The following is a 16,400-nucleotide window of genomic DNA, read 5'->3' on the forward strand; positions in this document are numbered from 1 at the left end:
ATACTGGTGCAATTGCCTTGGCGAAGGAATCCAGATTTCACAAGAGAACCAAGCACATCAAAAGACGCTTCAATTCCATCCGAGATCTAGTCCAGGTGGGAGACATAGAGATTTGCAAGATACATACGGATCTGAATGTAGCAGACCCATTGACTAAGCCTCTTCCACGAGCAAAACATGATCAGCACCAAGGCTCCATGGGTGTTAGAATCATTACTGTGTACTCTAGATTATTGACTCTAGTGAAAGTGGGAGACTGAAGGAAATATGCCCTAGAGGCAATAATAAAGTTATTATTTATTTCCTTATATCATGATAAAAGTTTATTATTCATGCTAGAATTGTATTAACCGGAAACATAATACATGTGTGAATACATAGACAAACAGAGTGTCACTAGTATGCCTCTACTTGACTAGCTCGTTAATCAAAGATGGTTATGTTTCCTAACCATGGACAAAGACTTGTCATTTGATTAACGGGATCACATCATTAGTTGAATGATCTGATTGACATGACCCATTTCATTAGCTTAGCACCCGATCGTTTAGTATGTTGCTATTTCTTTCTTCATGACTTATACATGTTCCTATGACTATGAGATTATGCAACTCCCGTGTGCCGGAGGAACACTTTGTGTGCTACCAAACGTCACAACGTAACTGGGTGATTATAAAGGTGCTCTACAGGTGTCTCCAAAGGTACATGTTGGGTTGGCGTATTTCGAGATTAGGATTTGTCACTCCGATCGTCGGAGGGGTATCTCTGGGCCCTCTCGGTAATGCACATCACTTAAGCCTTGCAAGCATTGCAACTAATGAGTTAGTTGCGGGATGATGTATTACGGAACGAGTAAAGAGACTTGCCGGTAACGAGATTGAACTAGGTATTGGATACCGACGATCGAATCTCGGGCAAGTAACATACCGATGACAAAGGGAACAACATATGTTGTTATGCGGTCTGACCGATAAAGATCTTCGTAGAATATGTAGGAGCCAATATGAGCATCCAGGTTCCGCTATTGGTTATTGACCGGAGACGAGTCTCGGTCATGTCTACATTGTTCTCGAACCCGTAGGGTCCGCACGCTTAAGGTTTCGATGACAGTTATATTATGAGTTTATGAGTTTTGATGTACCGAAGGAGTTCGGAGTCCCGGATGTGATCACGGACATGACGAGGAGTCTTGAAATGGTCGAGACATAAAGATTGATATATTGGAAGCCTATGTTTGGATATCGGAAGTGTTTCGGGTGAAATTGGGATTTTACCGGAGTACCGGGAGGTTACCGGAACCCCCCGGAAGGTATATGGGCCTTAGTGGGCCTTAGTGGAAGAGAGGAGAGGTGGCCATAGATGGGCCGCGCGCCTCTCCCCCCCTTGGTCCGAATAGGACAAGGAGAGGGGGCCGACCCCCTTCCTCCTCTCTCTCCTCTTTCCCCCCTCCACGAATCCTATTCCAACTAGGAAAGGGGGGGAGTCCTACTCCCAAAGGGAGTAGGTTTGGGAGTAGGACTCCTCCTGGCGCGCCTCCTCTTGGCCGGCTGCCCCCCCCCCTTGAGCCTTTATATACGGAGGCAGGGGCACTCCCTAGAGACACAAGTTGATCCACGTGATCATATTCTTAGCCGTGTGCGGTGCCCCCTTCCACCATAGTCCTCGATAATATTGTAGCAATGCTTAGGCGAAGCCCTGCGACATTAGTACATCAAGATCGTCACCACGCCGTCGTGCTGACGGAACTCTTCCCCGATACTTTGCTGGATCGGAGTCCGGGGATCGTCATCGAGCTGAACGTGTGCTAGAACTCGGAGGTGCCGTAGTTTCAGTGCTTGATCGGTCGGGCCGTGAAGATGTACGACTACATCAACCGCGGTGTCATAACGCTTCCGCTATCGGTCTTCAAGGGTACGTAGACAACACTCTCCCCTCTCGTTGCTATGCATCACCATGATCTTGCGTGTGCGTAAGAATTTTTTTGAAATTACTACGTTCCACAACACAACAACCATCAGGTAAGGACATATATGTGTGTTGTTGGCGGGCTACGCACTATGGAGAAATCACATAGCAGTTATAGGCAGTTCGCAACATGGAGTCGTTGCGCCTAGAGGTCTACCAACGTTACATTTTTCTACAATGTATGCTTTTGTTTCTATACTTGTCGTCTATATGCACCAGTGTTATTACGTTCGTTTTCTAGCCTAGAGGTATGATTTTTCGTAAAGTTCGGTTATTTGGTTCATATAGGGTGATCCCTATTTGGCGCATAGGTCACAACAAGGGACCTACCATGCAACCCCTCCAACGCCCAAATCCAATTATTGGGTCGGGTCCAGGTCCAGGGAGATGCTTCCATGACACTGCCTTCTACCCTGAGTGCGGTGCATGTCCCCTTGCTTTTTTGTCAATAGTTTTTCGAAATACATGAACATTTTCTAAACGGATGAAGCTTTTTCACTTATCAGAAACAATTATTTAAATTCACAAACACTTTTTTCATTTTTTATCAACTTTTCTAAAAAAATCATGAACATTATATGAACTCCGGAAAACAATTCTAATTCATAAACAATTCTGATTATACAAACTTTTTTAGAGATTGTAAACATTTTTTGAATATGTGAATATTTTTTGAAATCATGAACATTTTTAATGTCAGAACATTTTTTTTCTCAAACAATTTTTCAAAATCATGAACAAAAACATCTGAATTCATGATCACTTTATGATTTCTTGAACATTCTTATGCAGAATCAAAAATTATTTGAAATCTGGAGATATTTCAAAAGGGAAAAAAGGACAAATAGGAAATAAAAAACAAAAAAATAGGGGGCGTCCCGCCCTGCAGATGGGCCGGCCCAATAGGGCGTGTGGGGCACGTTTCCTCTTCATCGGGCGCACAAGTCGCCATATAGAGGCTCCCTTCATATAGACCCATAGTTTAGATATGCATTTATCCGTGTCAGGCCCATGGGCCATAAATTTTTAGGCTTCCTTATTATTCTTGTTTTTTTCGGACACGGGCTTTTGGAACATGGTTCCACACGCACCTACTTTGAATAGTTTGTCTCACAAAAAACTACTTTGAATAGTAAAATTAAAAAATGCCATAAAATCATCAGTTCTTAATATTTTTTGTAACATATACATGGTTGAGTGTTCTACTCACGTGTGAAGTTTCACGGAGGACTGACATCCATGGTCTTCTCGGCAAAAATCAAAAAAAATTCCATGGTATAAAAGTGACTGTGTTAGGAAGGAGGTCGATTTTATTGTCTTTGCTAAGAATACCACATGTATTATTTCTTCACGAAACTTCACATATGAGTACAATAGTCGACTAAGTTTGATACCCTAAGAAATTGGAATTGCTTGATTTTTTTGCTATTTTTATATTCCACAATTCATTATGGTGTGTGTGGAACCATGTGCACAACGGTATTTTATCCCCCCCTCCCCACACACCCACACACACACCCCATAAGGAAATAGTTTTTTATTTATGGATGAGCATAGTCTTCGAAGAATATATCGAGCGCTTATAAAAATGTTACAATCCTGACAACCACCATTTATGCAATGTTTGCAAGCAACTTCATGTGTCTATATATGTATGTGTGTGATTGTACTATGTTTTATTAACTAATAAAATGTGTGTGGTTTAAAAACAAGGTGGCAGGTTCAAAGGTTATCCTAGGCAGAGGACAATGTGGTTAGGAGGATTTGGACGATAGTGTTCCTGGTCCAGGTGTGTCCTGCTTGTGCCGGGTACACCAACTTATTTTAACCTTTAACAATTTACATAAGAAAGGGCCATGCGTGATGGTTTGGGTCCAAAATGAATTTTGTGGATGTGCCTGAGAATTCACAGACCTTTAACGTGAGCATGAGATGATGGCCTCTCCTCGCTCCAACGCATGGGAATTGAACTCGTCCTCAACATTCTCTCATTGGTTGTCGCCGTGATCGTGGGACCCTCGCTTGAACGAGGATACCGAACTCGAACTAAGTGTGTTTTGGATAATTCCACGGCTTGTGTTGTAGGGCGCAGACGACACGTTTGTCTATGTAGGCAAGTTGGAGTTCTTCATTCACAAGGTGTCGAACGCAAGTTGGATTATATGATACAAATGATGATTATAACATGCATGCACTCCAACATAAACAAATAATTAATAAATATAGTGTGGTGACATGTGGGGGGAGGGGGCTAGTTGAAGGAAATATGCCCTAGAGGCAATAATAAAGTTATTATTTATTTCCTTATATCATGATAAATGTTTATTATTCATGCTAGAATTGTATTAACTGGAAACATAATACATGTGTGAATACATAGACAAACAGAGTGTCACTAGTATGCCTCTACTTGACTAGCTCGTTGATCGAAGATGGTTACTTGTTTCCTAACCATAGACATGAGTTGTCATTTGATTAACGGGATCACATCATTAGGAGAATGATGTGATTGACTTGACCCATTCCGTTAGCTTAGCACTTGATCGTTTAGTTTGTTGCTATTGCTTTCTTCATAACTTATACATGTTCCTATGACTATGAGATTATGCAACTCCCGTTTATCGGAGGAACACTTTGTGTTCTACCAAACGTCACAACGTAACTGGGTCATTATAAAGGTGCTCTACAGGTGTCTCCGAAGGTACTTGTTGGGTTGGCGTATTTCGAGATTAGGATTTGTCACTCCGATTGTCGGAGAGGTATCTCTGGGCCCTCTCGGTAATGCACATCACTTAAGCCTTGCAAGCATTGCAACTAATGAGTTAGTTGCGGAATGATGTATTACAGAACGAGTAAAGAGACTTGCCGGTAACGAGATTGAACTAGGTATTGGAATACCGACGATTGAATCTCGGGCAGGTAACATACCGATGACAAAGGGAACAATGTATGTTGTTATGCGGTTTGACCGATAAAGATCTTCATAGAATATGCAGGAACCAATATGAGCATCCAGGTTCCGCTATTGGTTATTGACCGGAGACGTGTCTCGGTCATGTCTACATAGTTCTCGAACCCGTAGGGTCCGCACGCTTAAAGTTCGGTGACGATCGTAATTAGTTTTTTTTTGTGTTTTGATGTACTGAAGGTTGTTCGGAGTCCCAGATGTGATCACGGACATGACGAGGAGTCTCTAAATGGTCGAGATATAAAGATTGATATATTGGAAGCCTATATTTGGATATCGGAAACGTTCCGGGTGAAATCGGGATTTTATCGGAGTACCGGGGGCTTACCGGAACCCCCCCCCCCCGGGTGGGGGGGGGGGTTAATGGGCCTACATGGGCCCAAAGGGAGAAGAGGAGGGCCGACGAGGGCAGGCCGCGTGCCCCCTCCCCCCTAGTCCGAATAGGACAAGGAAGGGGGGCGGCGCCCCCCTTTCCTCTTTCCCCCTTCCCTTTCCTTCTCCAACAAGGCAATAGGGGGGAGTCCTACTCCCGGTGGGAGTAGGACTCCTCCACGCGCACCCCTAGGGGCCGGCTGCACCTCCCCCCTTCCTCCATTATATACGGGGGCAAGGGGGCACCCCATGACACACAAGTTGATCTTCGTGATCGTTCCTTAGCCGTGTGCGGTGCCCCCTTCCACCATATTCCACCTCGGTCATATCGTAGCGGTGCTTAGGCGAAGCCCAGCGTCGGTAGAACATCATCACCGTCATCACGCCGTCGTGCTGACGAAACTCTCCCTCAACACTCGGCTGGATCGGAGCTCGAGGGACGTCACCGAGTTGAACGTGTGCAGAACTCGGAGGTGTCGTACGTTCGGTACTTGGATCGGTCAGATCAGGAAGACGTACGACTACTTCCTCTACGTTGTGTCAACGCTTCCGTTGCCGGTCTACGAGGGTACGTAGACAACACTATCCCCTCTCGTAGCTATGCATCACCATGATCTTGCGTGTGCGTAGGATTTTTTTTTAAATTACTACGTTCCCCAACAGTGGCATCCGAGCCAGGTTTTATGAGTTGATGTTATTTGCACGAGTAGAACACAAGTGAGTTGTGGGCAATATAAGTCATACTGCTTACCAGCATGTCATACTTTGGTTCGGCCGTATTGTTGGATGAAGCGGCCCGGACCAACATTACGCGTACGCTTACGCGAGACTGGTTCTACCGATGTGCTTTGCACACAGGTGGCTGGCGGGTGTCAGTTTCTCCAACTTTAGTTGAACCGAGTGTGGCTACGCCCGGTCCTTGCGAAGGTTAAAACAGCACCAACTTGACAAACTATCGTTGTGGTTTTGATGCGTAGGTAAGAACGGTTCTTGCTAAGCCCGTAGCAACCACGTAAAACTTGCAACAACAAAGTAGAGGACGTCTAACTTGTTTTTGCAGGGCATGTTGTGATGTGATATGGTCAAAAGATGATGCTATATTTTATTGTATGAGATGATCATGTTTTGTAACCGAGTTATCGGCAACTGGCAGGAGCCATATGGTTGTCGCTTTATTGTATGCAATGCAATCGCGCCGTAATGCTTTACTTTATCACTAAGTGGTAGCGATAGTCATGGAAGCATAATTGGCGAGATGACAACGATGCTACGATGGAGATCAAGGTGTCGCGCCGGTGACGATGGTGATCATGACGGTACTTCGGAGATGGAGATCACAAGTACAAGATGATGATGGCCATATCATATCACTTATATTGATTGCATGTGATGTTTATCTTTTATGCATCTTATCTTGCTTTGATTGACGGTAGCATTATAAGATGATCTCTCACTAAATTTCAAGATAAAAGTGTTCTCCCTGAGTATGCGCCGTTGCCAAAGTTCGTCATGCCCAGACACCACGTGATGATCGGGTGTGATAAGCTCTACGTCCATCTACAACGGGTGCAAGCCAGTTTTGCACACGCAGAATACTCGGGTTAAACTTGACGAGCCTAGCATATGCAGATATGGCCTCAGAACACTGAGACCGAAAGGTCAAGCGTGAATCATATAGTAGATATGATCAACATATTGATGTCCACCATTGAAAGCTACTCCATTTCACGTGATGATCGGTTATGGTTTAGTTGATTTGGATCACGTGATCACTTAGAAGATTAGAGGGATGTCTTTCTAAGTGGGAGTTCTTAAGTAATATGATTAATTGAACTTTAATTTATCATGAACTTAGTCCTGATAGTATTTGCATATCTATGTTGTAGATCAATAGCTCGCGTTATTGCTTCCCTATGTTTTATATGTGTTCCTAGAGAAAACTAAGTTGAAAGATGATAGTAGCAATGATGCGGACTGGGTCCGTGATATGAGGTTTATCCTCATTGCTGCACAGAAGAATTATGTCCTTAATGCACCGCTAGGTGACAGACCTATTGCAGGAGCAAATGCAGACGTCATGAATGTTTGGCTAGCTCAATATGATGACTACTTGATAGTTTAGTGCACCATGCTTAACAGCTTAGAATCGGGACTTCAAAGACGTTTTGAACGTCATGGATCATATGGATGTTCCAAGAGTTGAAGTTAATATTTCAAGCAAATACCCGAGTTGAGAGATATGAAGTCTCCAACAAGTTCTATAGCTAAAAGATGGAGGAGAATAGCTCAAGCAGTGAGCATGTGTTCAGATTGTCTGGGTACAACAATCGCTTGAATCAAGTGGGAGTTAATCTTCCAGATAAAATAGTGATTGACAGAATTCTCTAGTCACCATCACCAAGTTAGTAGAACTTCGTGATGAACTATAGTATGCAAGGGATGATGAAAACGATTCCCGAGCTTTTCATGATGATGAAATCGATGAAGTTAGAAATCAAGAAAGAACATCAAGTGTTGATGATTAACAAGACCACTAGTTTCAAGAAAAGGGCAAAGAGAAACAAAGGGAACTTCAAGAAGAACGGCAAGCAAGTTGCTGCTCAAGTGAAGAAGCCGAAGTCTGGTCCTAAGCCTAAGACTAAGTGTTTCTACTGCAAAGGGACTGGTCACTCGAAGCGTAACTGCCCCAAGTATTTGGCGGATAAGAAGGATGGCAAAGTGAACAAAGGTATATTTGATATACAGATTATTGATGTGTATTTTACTAGTGTTTGTAGCAACCCCTCGGTATTTGATACTGGTTCAGTTACTAAGATTAGTAACTCGAAACATGAGTTGTAGAATGAACAGAGACTAGTTAAGGGTGAAGTGACGATGTGTGTTGGAAGTGGTTCCAAGGTTGATATGATCATCATCGCACACTCCCTATACTTTCGGGATTAGTGTTGAACCTAAATAAGTGTTATTTGGTGTTTGCGTTGAGCATGAATATGATTTGATCATGTTTATTGCAATACAGTTATTCATTTAAGTAAGAGAATAAATTGTTGTTCTATTTACATGAATAAAACCTTATATGGTTACACACCCAATGAAAATGGTTCGTTGGATCTCGATTGTAGTGATACACATATTCATAATATTGAAACCAAAAGATGCAAAGTTAATAATGATAGTGCAACTTATTTGTGGCACTGCCGTTTAAGTCATATTGGTGTAAAGCACATGAAGAAAATCCATGCTGATGGGCTTTTGGAATCACTTGATTATGAACCAGTTGATGCTTGCGAACCATGCCTCATGGGCAAGATGACTAAGACTCCATTCTCCGGAACAATGGAGCGAGCAACAGATTTGTTGGAAATCATACATATTGATGTATGTGGTCCGATGAATATTGAGGCTCGCGGCAGGTATCATTATTTTCTAATCTTCACAGATGATTTGAGCAGACATGAGTATATCTACTTGATGAAACACAAGTCTGAAATATTTGAAAAGTTCAAAGAATTTCATAGTGAAGTGGAGAATCATTGTAACAAAAATAAAAGTTTCTACGGTATGATCGCAGAAGTAAAATATTTGAGTTACGAGTTTGGCCTTCAGTTAAAACAATGTGAAATAGTTTCACTACTCACGCCACCTGGAACACCACAGTGTAATGGTGTGTCTGAACGTCGTAACGTGCTTTATTAGATATGGTGCGATCTATGATGTCTCTTACCGATTACCACTATCGTTTTGGGGTTATGCATTAGAGACAGCTACATTCACGTTAAATAAGGCACCATCGAAATCCGTTGAGATGACGCCTTATGAACTATGGTTTGGCAAGAAACCAAAGTTGTCGTTTCTGAAAGTTTGGGGCTGCGATGCTTATGTGAAAAAGCTTCAACCTGATAAGCTCGAACCCAAATCGGAGAAATATGTCTTCACAGGATACCCAAAGGAGACTATTGGGTACACCTTCTATCACAGATCCGAAGGCAAGACATTCGTTGCTAAGAATGGATCCTTTCTAGAGAAGGAGTTTCTCTCGAAAGAAGTGAGTGGGAGGAAAGTAGAACTTGATGAGGTAACTGTACATGCTCCCTTATTGGAAAGTAGTACATCACAGAAACCGGTTTCTGTGACACCTATACCAATTAGTGAGGAAGCTAATGATAATGATCATGAAACTTCAGCTCAAGTTACTACCGAACCTCGTAGATCAACCAAACTAAGATCCGCACCAGAGTGGTACGGTAATCCTGTTCTGGAAGTCATGCTACTAGATCATGATGAACCTACGAACTATGAAGAAGCGATGGTGAGCCCAGATTCCGCAAAATGGCTAGAAGCCATGAAATCTGAGATGGGATCCATGTATGAGAACAAAGTATGGACTTTGGTTGACTTGCCCGTTGATCGGCAAGCAATTGAGAATAGATTGATCTTCAAGAAGAAGACTGACGCTGACGGTAATGTTACTATCTACAAATCTCGACTTGTTGCGAAAGGTTTTCGACAAGTTCAAGGGATTGACTACGATGAGACCTTCTCACCCGTAGCGATGCTTAAGTCTGTCCGAATCATGTTAGCGATTGTCGCATTTTATGATTATGAAATTTGGCAGATGGATGTCAAAACTGCATTCCTAAATGGATTTGTGGAAGAAGAGTTGTATATGATGCAACCGGAAGGTTTTGTCGATCCAAAGGGAGCTAACAAAGTGTGCAAGATCCAGCGATCCATTTATGGACTGGTGCAAGCCTCTCGGAGTTGGAATAAACGCTTTGATAGTGTGATCAAAGCATTTGGTTTTGGACAGACTTTTGGAGAAGTCTGTATTTACAAGAAAGTGAGTGGGAGCTCTGTAGCATTTCTGATATTATATGTGGATGACATATTACTGATTGGAAATGATATAGAATTTCTGGATAGCATAAAGGGATACTTGAATAAGAGTTTTTCAATGAAAGACCTCGGTGAAGCTCCTTACATATTGAGCATCAAGATCTATAGAGATAGATCAAGACGCTTGATAAGTTTTTCAATGAGTACATACCTTGACAAGATTTTGAAGTAGTTCAAAATGGAACAATCAAAGAAGGAGTTCTTGCCTGTGTTACAAAGGTGAGAAGTTGAGTAAGACTCAAAACCCGACCATGGCAGAAGATAGAGAGAGAATGAAAGTCATTCCCTATGCCTCAGCCATAGGTTCTATAAAGTATGCCATGCTGTGTACCAGACCTATTGTATACCCTGCCCTGAGTTTGGCAAGGGAGTACAATAGTGATCTACAAGTAGATCACTGGACATTGGTCAAAATTATCCTTAGTGGAATAAGGATATGTTTCTCGATTATGGAGGTGACAAAAGGTTCGTCGTAAAGGGTTACGTCAATGCAAGTTTTGACACTGATCCACCTGACTAAACTTCTCTCATAAGGAAAACATGATCACACCTTAGTACTCTTTGGGCGTTAATCACATAGCATGTGAACTAGATTATTGAATATAGTAAACCCTTTGGGTGTTGGTCACATGACTATGTGAACTATGGCTGTTAATCACATGGTGATGTGAACTATTGATGTTAAATCACATGGCGATGTGAACTAGATTATTGACTCTAGTGAAAGTGGGAGACTGAAAGAAATATGCCCTAGAGGCAATAATAAAGTTATTATTTATTTCCTTATATCATGATAAATGTTTATTATTCATGCTAGAATTGTATTAACCGGAAACATAATACATGTGTGAATACATAGACAAACAGAGTGTCACTAGTATGCCTCTACTTGACTAGCTCGTTGATCGAAGATGGTTATGTTTCCTAACCATAGACATGAGTTGTCATTTGATTAACGGGATCACATCATTAGGAGAATGATGTGATTGACTTGACCCATTCCGTTAGCTTAGCACTTGATCGTTTAGTTTGTTGCTATTGCTTTCTTCATAACTTATACATGTTCCTATGACTATAAGATTATGCAACTCCCGTTTACCGGCGGAACACTTTGTGTGCTACCAAATGTCACAACGTAACTGGGTCATTATAAAGGATCTCTACAGGTGTCTCCGAAGGTACTTGTTGGGTTGGCGTATTTCGAGATTAGGATTTGTCACTCCGATTGTCGGAGAGGTATCTTTGGGCCCTCTCGGTAATGCACATCACTTAAGCCTTGCAAGCATTGCAACTAATGAGTTAGTTGCGGAATGATGTATTACGGAACGAGTAAAGAGACTTGCCGGTAACGAGATTGAACTAGGTATTGGAATACCGACGGTCAAATCTTGGGCAGGTAACATACCGATGACAAAGGGAACAACGTATGTTGTTATGCGGTTTGACCGATAAAGATCTTCGTAGAATATGTAGGAACCAATATGAGCATCCAGGTTCCATTATTGGTTATTGACCGGAGACGTGTCTCGATCATGTCTACATAGTTCTCGAACCCGTAGGGTCCGCACGCTTAAAGTTCGGTGACGATCGTAATTAGGTTTTTTTGTGTTTTGATGTACCGAAGGTTGTTCGGAGTCCCGGATGTGATCACGGACATGACGAGGAGTCTCGAAATGGTCGAGACATAAAGATTGATATATTGGAAGCCTATATTTGGATATCAGAAACGTTCCGGTGAAATCGGGATTTTACCGGAGTACCGAGAGGTTACCGGAACCCCCCGGGGGTTAATGGGCCTACATGGGCCCTAAGGGAGAAGAGGAGGGCCGGCCAGGGCAGGCCTTGCGCCCCCTCCCCCCCTAGTCCGAATAGGACAAGGAAGGGGGGGGGGCGGCGCCCCCCTTTCCTCTTCCCCCCTTCCCCTTTCCTTCTCCAACAAGGCAAGAGGGGGGAGTCCTACTCCCGGTGGGAGTTGGACTCCTCCAGGCGCACCCCTAGGGACCGACCGCACCTCCCTCCTCCCTCCTTTATATACGGGGGCAAGGGGGCACCCCATGACACACAAGTTGATCTTCGTGATCGTTCCTTAGCCGTGTGCGGTGCCCCCTTCCACCATATTCCACCTCGGTCATATCGTAGCGGTGCTTAGGCGAAGCCCTGCGTCAGTAGAAGATGCGACACTTCTGGTGAGGCTCTTTCCCTCCTGGCTCCTTTTTGGACATATGGCCAGAAGACTACTTTCTACATCCTGTCAATAGGCTACTCGAACTTGGATGTCAACTCCATATTTGAGATGCACTCTTTTTACATACCCAGTTTTGTCCACGTCTCGATAGTTCACGTTAGTTTCTAAAAGAACAAGTGCTCCCTAGGTGATTTTGGTAATTAATGTCAACATATCTCTTGTTGAACTAATGGTTTTATGTAGCATGTTTCAGGAAAGTCCAACAGTGGCATGGCAAGGACAAGAGGATGTGCAATCCCTTCAATATGCTAAGGAAGGAAGAACGGCATAATCTCAAGACTCTTCTTATATATTTTAGTGATCCAAGATCACATTGAATCCATAGGAAAGCCAATACTATTAAAAAGGGGATGATGTGTTGATTAATGAGCTGGTTGTTGAAGTGCTTAGTGATATTGCTCCAAAGCCCTCGGCCACTTTCTCCATCCAAATATGTCCAAACCTTAAACTCCAACTCGGCCCCACCGATTCTTTCTACCCAGAGCCACCGAGTTCAGTTGACATAGCCCCTGCCTAAAACCCTAATGATCCGGTCACACCGATATGGATATCGATCTCACCGAGATGGACTTGCAAACTCTCTGAGTAATGTTGTGACTACTTCGGTCTCACCGAGTTGTTGCAATCGGTCTCACCGAATTTTCTTGAAAGATTCTCTGTGTGCTCATTTTTCACTTTGATCTCACCAAGGTGATTCAGTCGGTCCCACTAAGACGATGTTTTCCCTAAGCCCTAGCACATCGGTCCCACCGAGTTCTTCCAGTCGGTCCCACAGAGATTCCTAACGTTCACATTTTATAGCTAATTGGTCTCATCGAGTTTCATGATCCGGTCCCACCGAGGTTGGTAAAATGTGTGTAACGGTTGGATTTTTGTGTGGAGGCTATATATACCCCTCCACCCCCTCTCATTCAGATAGAGAGCCATCAAAACGTTCCTACACTTCCACCATTCATTTTCTGAAAGAGAACCACCTACTCATCTGTTGAGATCAAGACATTCCAATCCTACCACAAGAATCTTAATTTCTAGCCTTCCCCAAGCTGCTTTCCACTCCATTATTCTTCCACCATATCTATGAGAAGGAGTTGAGTGTTGGGGAGACTATCATTTGAAGCACAAGAGCAAGAAGTTCATCATCAACACACCGTCTATTACCTTTTGGAGAGTGGTGTCTCCTAGATTGGTTAGGTGTCGCTTGGGAGCCTCCGACATATTGTGGAGTTGAACCAAGAAGTTTGTAAGGGCAAGGAGATCTTCTACTTCGTGAAGATCTACCCGAGTGAGGCAAGTCCTTCGTGGATGATGGCCATGGTGAGATAGACAAGGTTACTTCTTTGTTGACCCTCCATGGATGGAGCCCTTCGTGGACTCGCGCGGACGTTACCCTTCGTGGGTTGAATGTCTCCATCAACATGGACATACGATAGCACCACCTATCGGAACCACGCCAAAAACTCCGCGTCTCCATTGCGTTTACATACTCCAATCCCCTCCTTTTACTTTCTTGCAAATTGCATGCTTTATATTTTTCCGCTGCCTATACTCTTGTCATGCATGCTTGAAATGTATTGTGAATGCTTTAACATGTGGTAATCACTACCTTAACTTGTAGAAATTAAAATCTGCCAACTTTGCTTGTTAAGGGTCTAATCACCCCCTCCACCCCTCTAGACCCATATTCTCGATCCTTTCAATTGGTATCTGATAACCCACAAGTATAGGGGGTCGCAACAGTTTTCGAGGGCAGAGTATTATTCAACCCAAATTTATTGATTCAACACAAGGGGAGCCAAAGAATAGTCTCAAGTAATAGCAGCTGAGTTGTCAATTCAACCACACCTGAAAGACTTAATATCTGTAACAAAGTATTTAGTAGCAAAGTAGTATGGAAGTAATGGTAATAGTGGCAAAAGTAACAGTAGCAGTTTTGTAGCAATGGTGACAGTAGCAGTAACGAAAGTAACGAAGCAAGGATTAATATTAAACTAACTCATAGGCAATGGATCGGTAATGATAGGTGTCGGATAATAAATCATATCAGCAGTGGTTTAATTCATAATTGGCTTAAACATTAATGCAACTTACTAAGAACAATTCTTTTGATGAAAACCACCGCGCAGGGAGTTCCGTACCCTTCGCGCGTTGAATTTTGTGGAGATTCTTACTCATCACGAAGAAGGGAATGGACTGATGTAAGAATTGTGAGAAGACTGCAAGGGTTGCGTTAGGGATGAAAATGGAGTGAAAACTTACCGCTTTTCTGGAGGAATAATGAAAACGGAGAGGAAATATGAAAACGGAAACGGAAATTTGCAAAACGGAAGTGGAAGTGGAATTTTTTATGTGGAAACGGAAACAAAAACGAAACGGTGTTTTCCGGTGGAACAAGCGTGGAAATGGAATTTTCCATTTCCGTGAATATGGAATTTCCATTTTTACTATAGACATATGGCTACTTTGTAGTTCAATCACTAAACAACACACAATTATACAGTGAGTAGAATGGATCATTTTAGCCCAACTTTTACTACTACACATGTACTCAGCTTGACCCTATACGTAATTGTCCAGTACTACTATAATACTACGCTAAGTTGCTAACATAATGATATTTTTTGTAGCCATGTTAACAGTTCATTAAATTTGCTTGTGTTTTGTGTGTATTTCTCTAAGGTTCAAGGGTTCTCTTAGGTTCCGGTCAAATGCCCTCTTCTGTTTCCTTGTCCGCTTTGTATTCGCTCCGTGTTCGTTTTCAGTAGTATCTGTTTTCGTATTCATTTTTGGGGTTTATGTATTCATTTCCACTTCTGCAAAAATATATGAAAACAAATATGGTAGCACTCAGTTCCGTCCGTTTTCGCTCCGTTTTCATCCCTAGATCGCGTCACCAAGAGAGGCTTGCTGCTCGTAATCATTTCAGAGCGATGCGTGATAGTCAGCGAGCGGGCGGAAGCAAGCCTACCCCCCTATTCAGGCTTGCAATGGATAACCTAAGGGATGTGGAGCTTGTAGAGGAGTGTATCAGGGATTGTGATACTCCAGAATATCTTACTTGTCCATTGTTGGGCGAGCTTATGATTGACCCGGTGACAATTGCCACGGGGAAGGTAATTCTCTTAGTGTGTGCTCAAAGTTTTAGCTGCACGTAATTGTTTTTTAATAGTGAGAACTAATGATGGGTATGTTTTAATTTGTTTTAGACATTTGACCGACAGTACCTCAAGGATTGGTTTGAGAAGAACGGGCATATCTGTCCTGTGACCGGCCAGCCTGTTTCAGGTGCCATTGTCCGAAACGAGCGTATCCAAGGGTATTTGTACGAGTGGGAAGAATCCAAGATGGAGCGGATCACCAAGGTCTCAAAAGAACATGAAGTGAACTCACGTAGTAGTAGGAATGACAGTATAGTTCGTCATATTTCACTGCCTGTATATATATATGTCTTGTGTGCTTCCCGAATTACACTGCTGCTACTTTTTATCTTTTACTGGAAATATAAACAGATCATTACAGTCTCTTGTGCCTAATTTCACAATCTTTAGTGCGTAAGATGATAGCTAATAGCCTAGTATATGCCATGCGAATTTGTTGACTGTACGAAGATGTGGATCAGCGAAGCGATTGGTGCCTCGGCGTGGTGCAAACGAGTAGTTGAACGCGCCGGAGACGACGGCGTCTGCTCGGTCGTCGAGCTCCTTCTCCAGGCGGCGCCACAGCCGCGCCACGGTGGCCTTGCGCGTCTCGTTGTCCTCCAGGTCGGGGTCGTAGTGCGCCCACATGATCCCGTCGAACTCCTCGAAGCGACGGTCCACGTCGCTGGCTCTGGCGTACAGGTCCCTAAACTCCCTCAGGGCGACGGACTGGTGCTCCTCCTCGGACCCGTCGACGTCTGCCTCTGCGGTGCAGTCGTCGTCGTCGTCGGACTCCGACTCTCTGGCAGCCAGACTGGCC

General features: G+C 43.2%; 1 protein-coding gene across 1 annotated transcript; it reads left to right on the plus strand.

The window, feature by feature from the left end:
- The first annotated feature begins 14,448 nt into the window (after nucleotides 1-14,448).
- On the plus strand, nucleotides 14,449-15,976 carry LOC119300363. The gene is made up of 5 exons (XM_037577349.1): nucleotides 14,449-14,456; nucleotides 14,539-14,667; nucleotides 15,328-15,556; nucleotides 15,650-15,805; nucleotides 15,953-15,976. The coding sequence occupies exons 1-5, from the start codon at nucleotides 14,449-14,451 to the stop codon at nucleotides 15,974-15,976; spliced, it is 546 nt and encodes a 181-aa protein (XP_037433246.1).
- Nucleotides 15,977-16,400: the final 424 nt, after the last annotated feature.

Source organism: Triticum dicoccoides, chromosome 5A (genome assembly GCF_002162155.2).
Source record: "Triticum dicoccoides isolate Atlit2015 ecotype Zavitan chromosome 5A, WEW_v2.0, whole genome shotgun sequence".
Classification (NCBI taxonomy): domain Eukaryota; kingdom Viridiplantae; phylum Streptophyta; class Magnoliopsida; order Poales; family Poaceae; genus Triticum; species Triticum dicoccoides.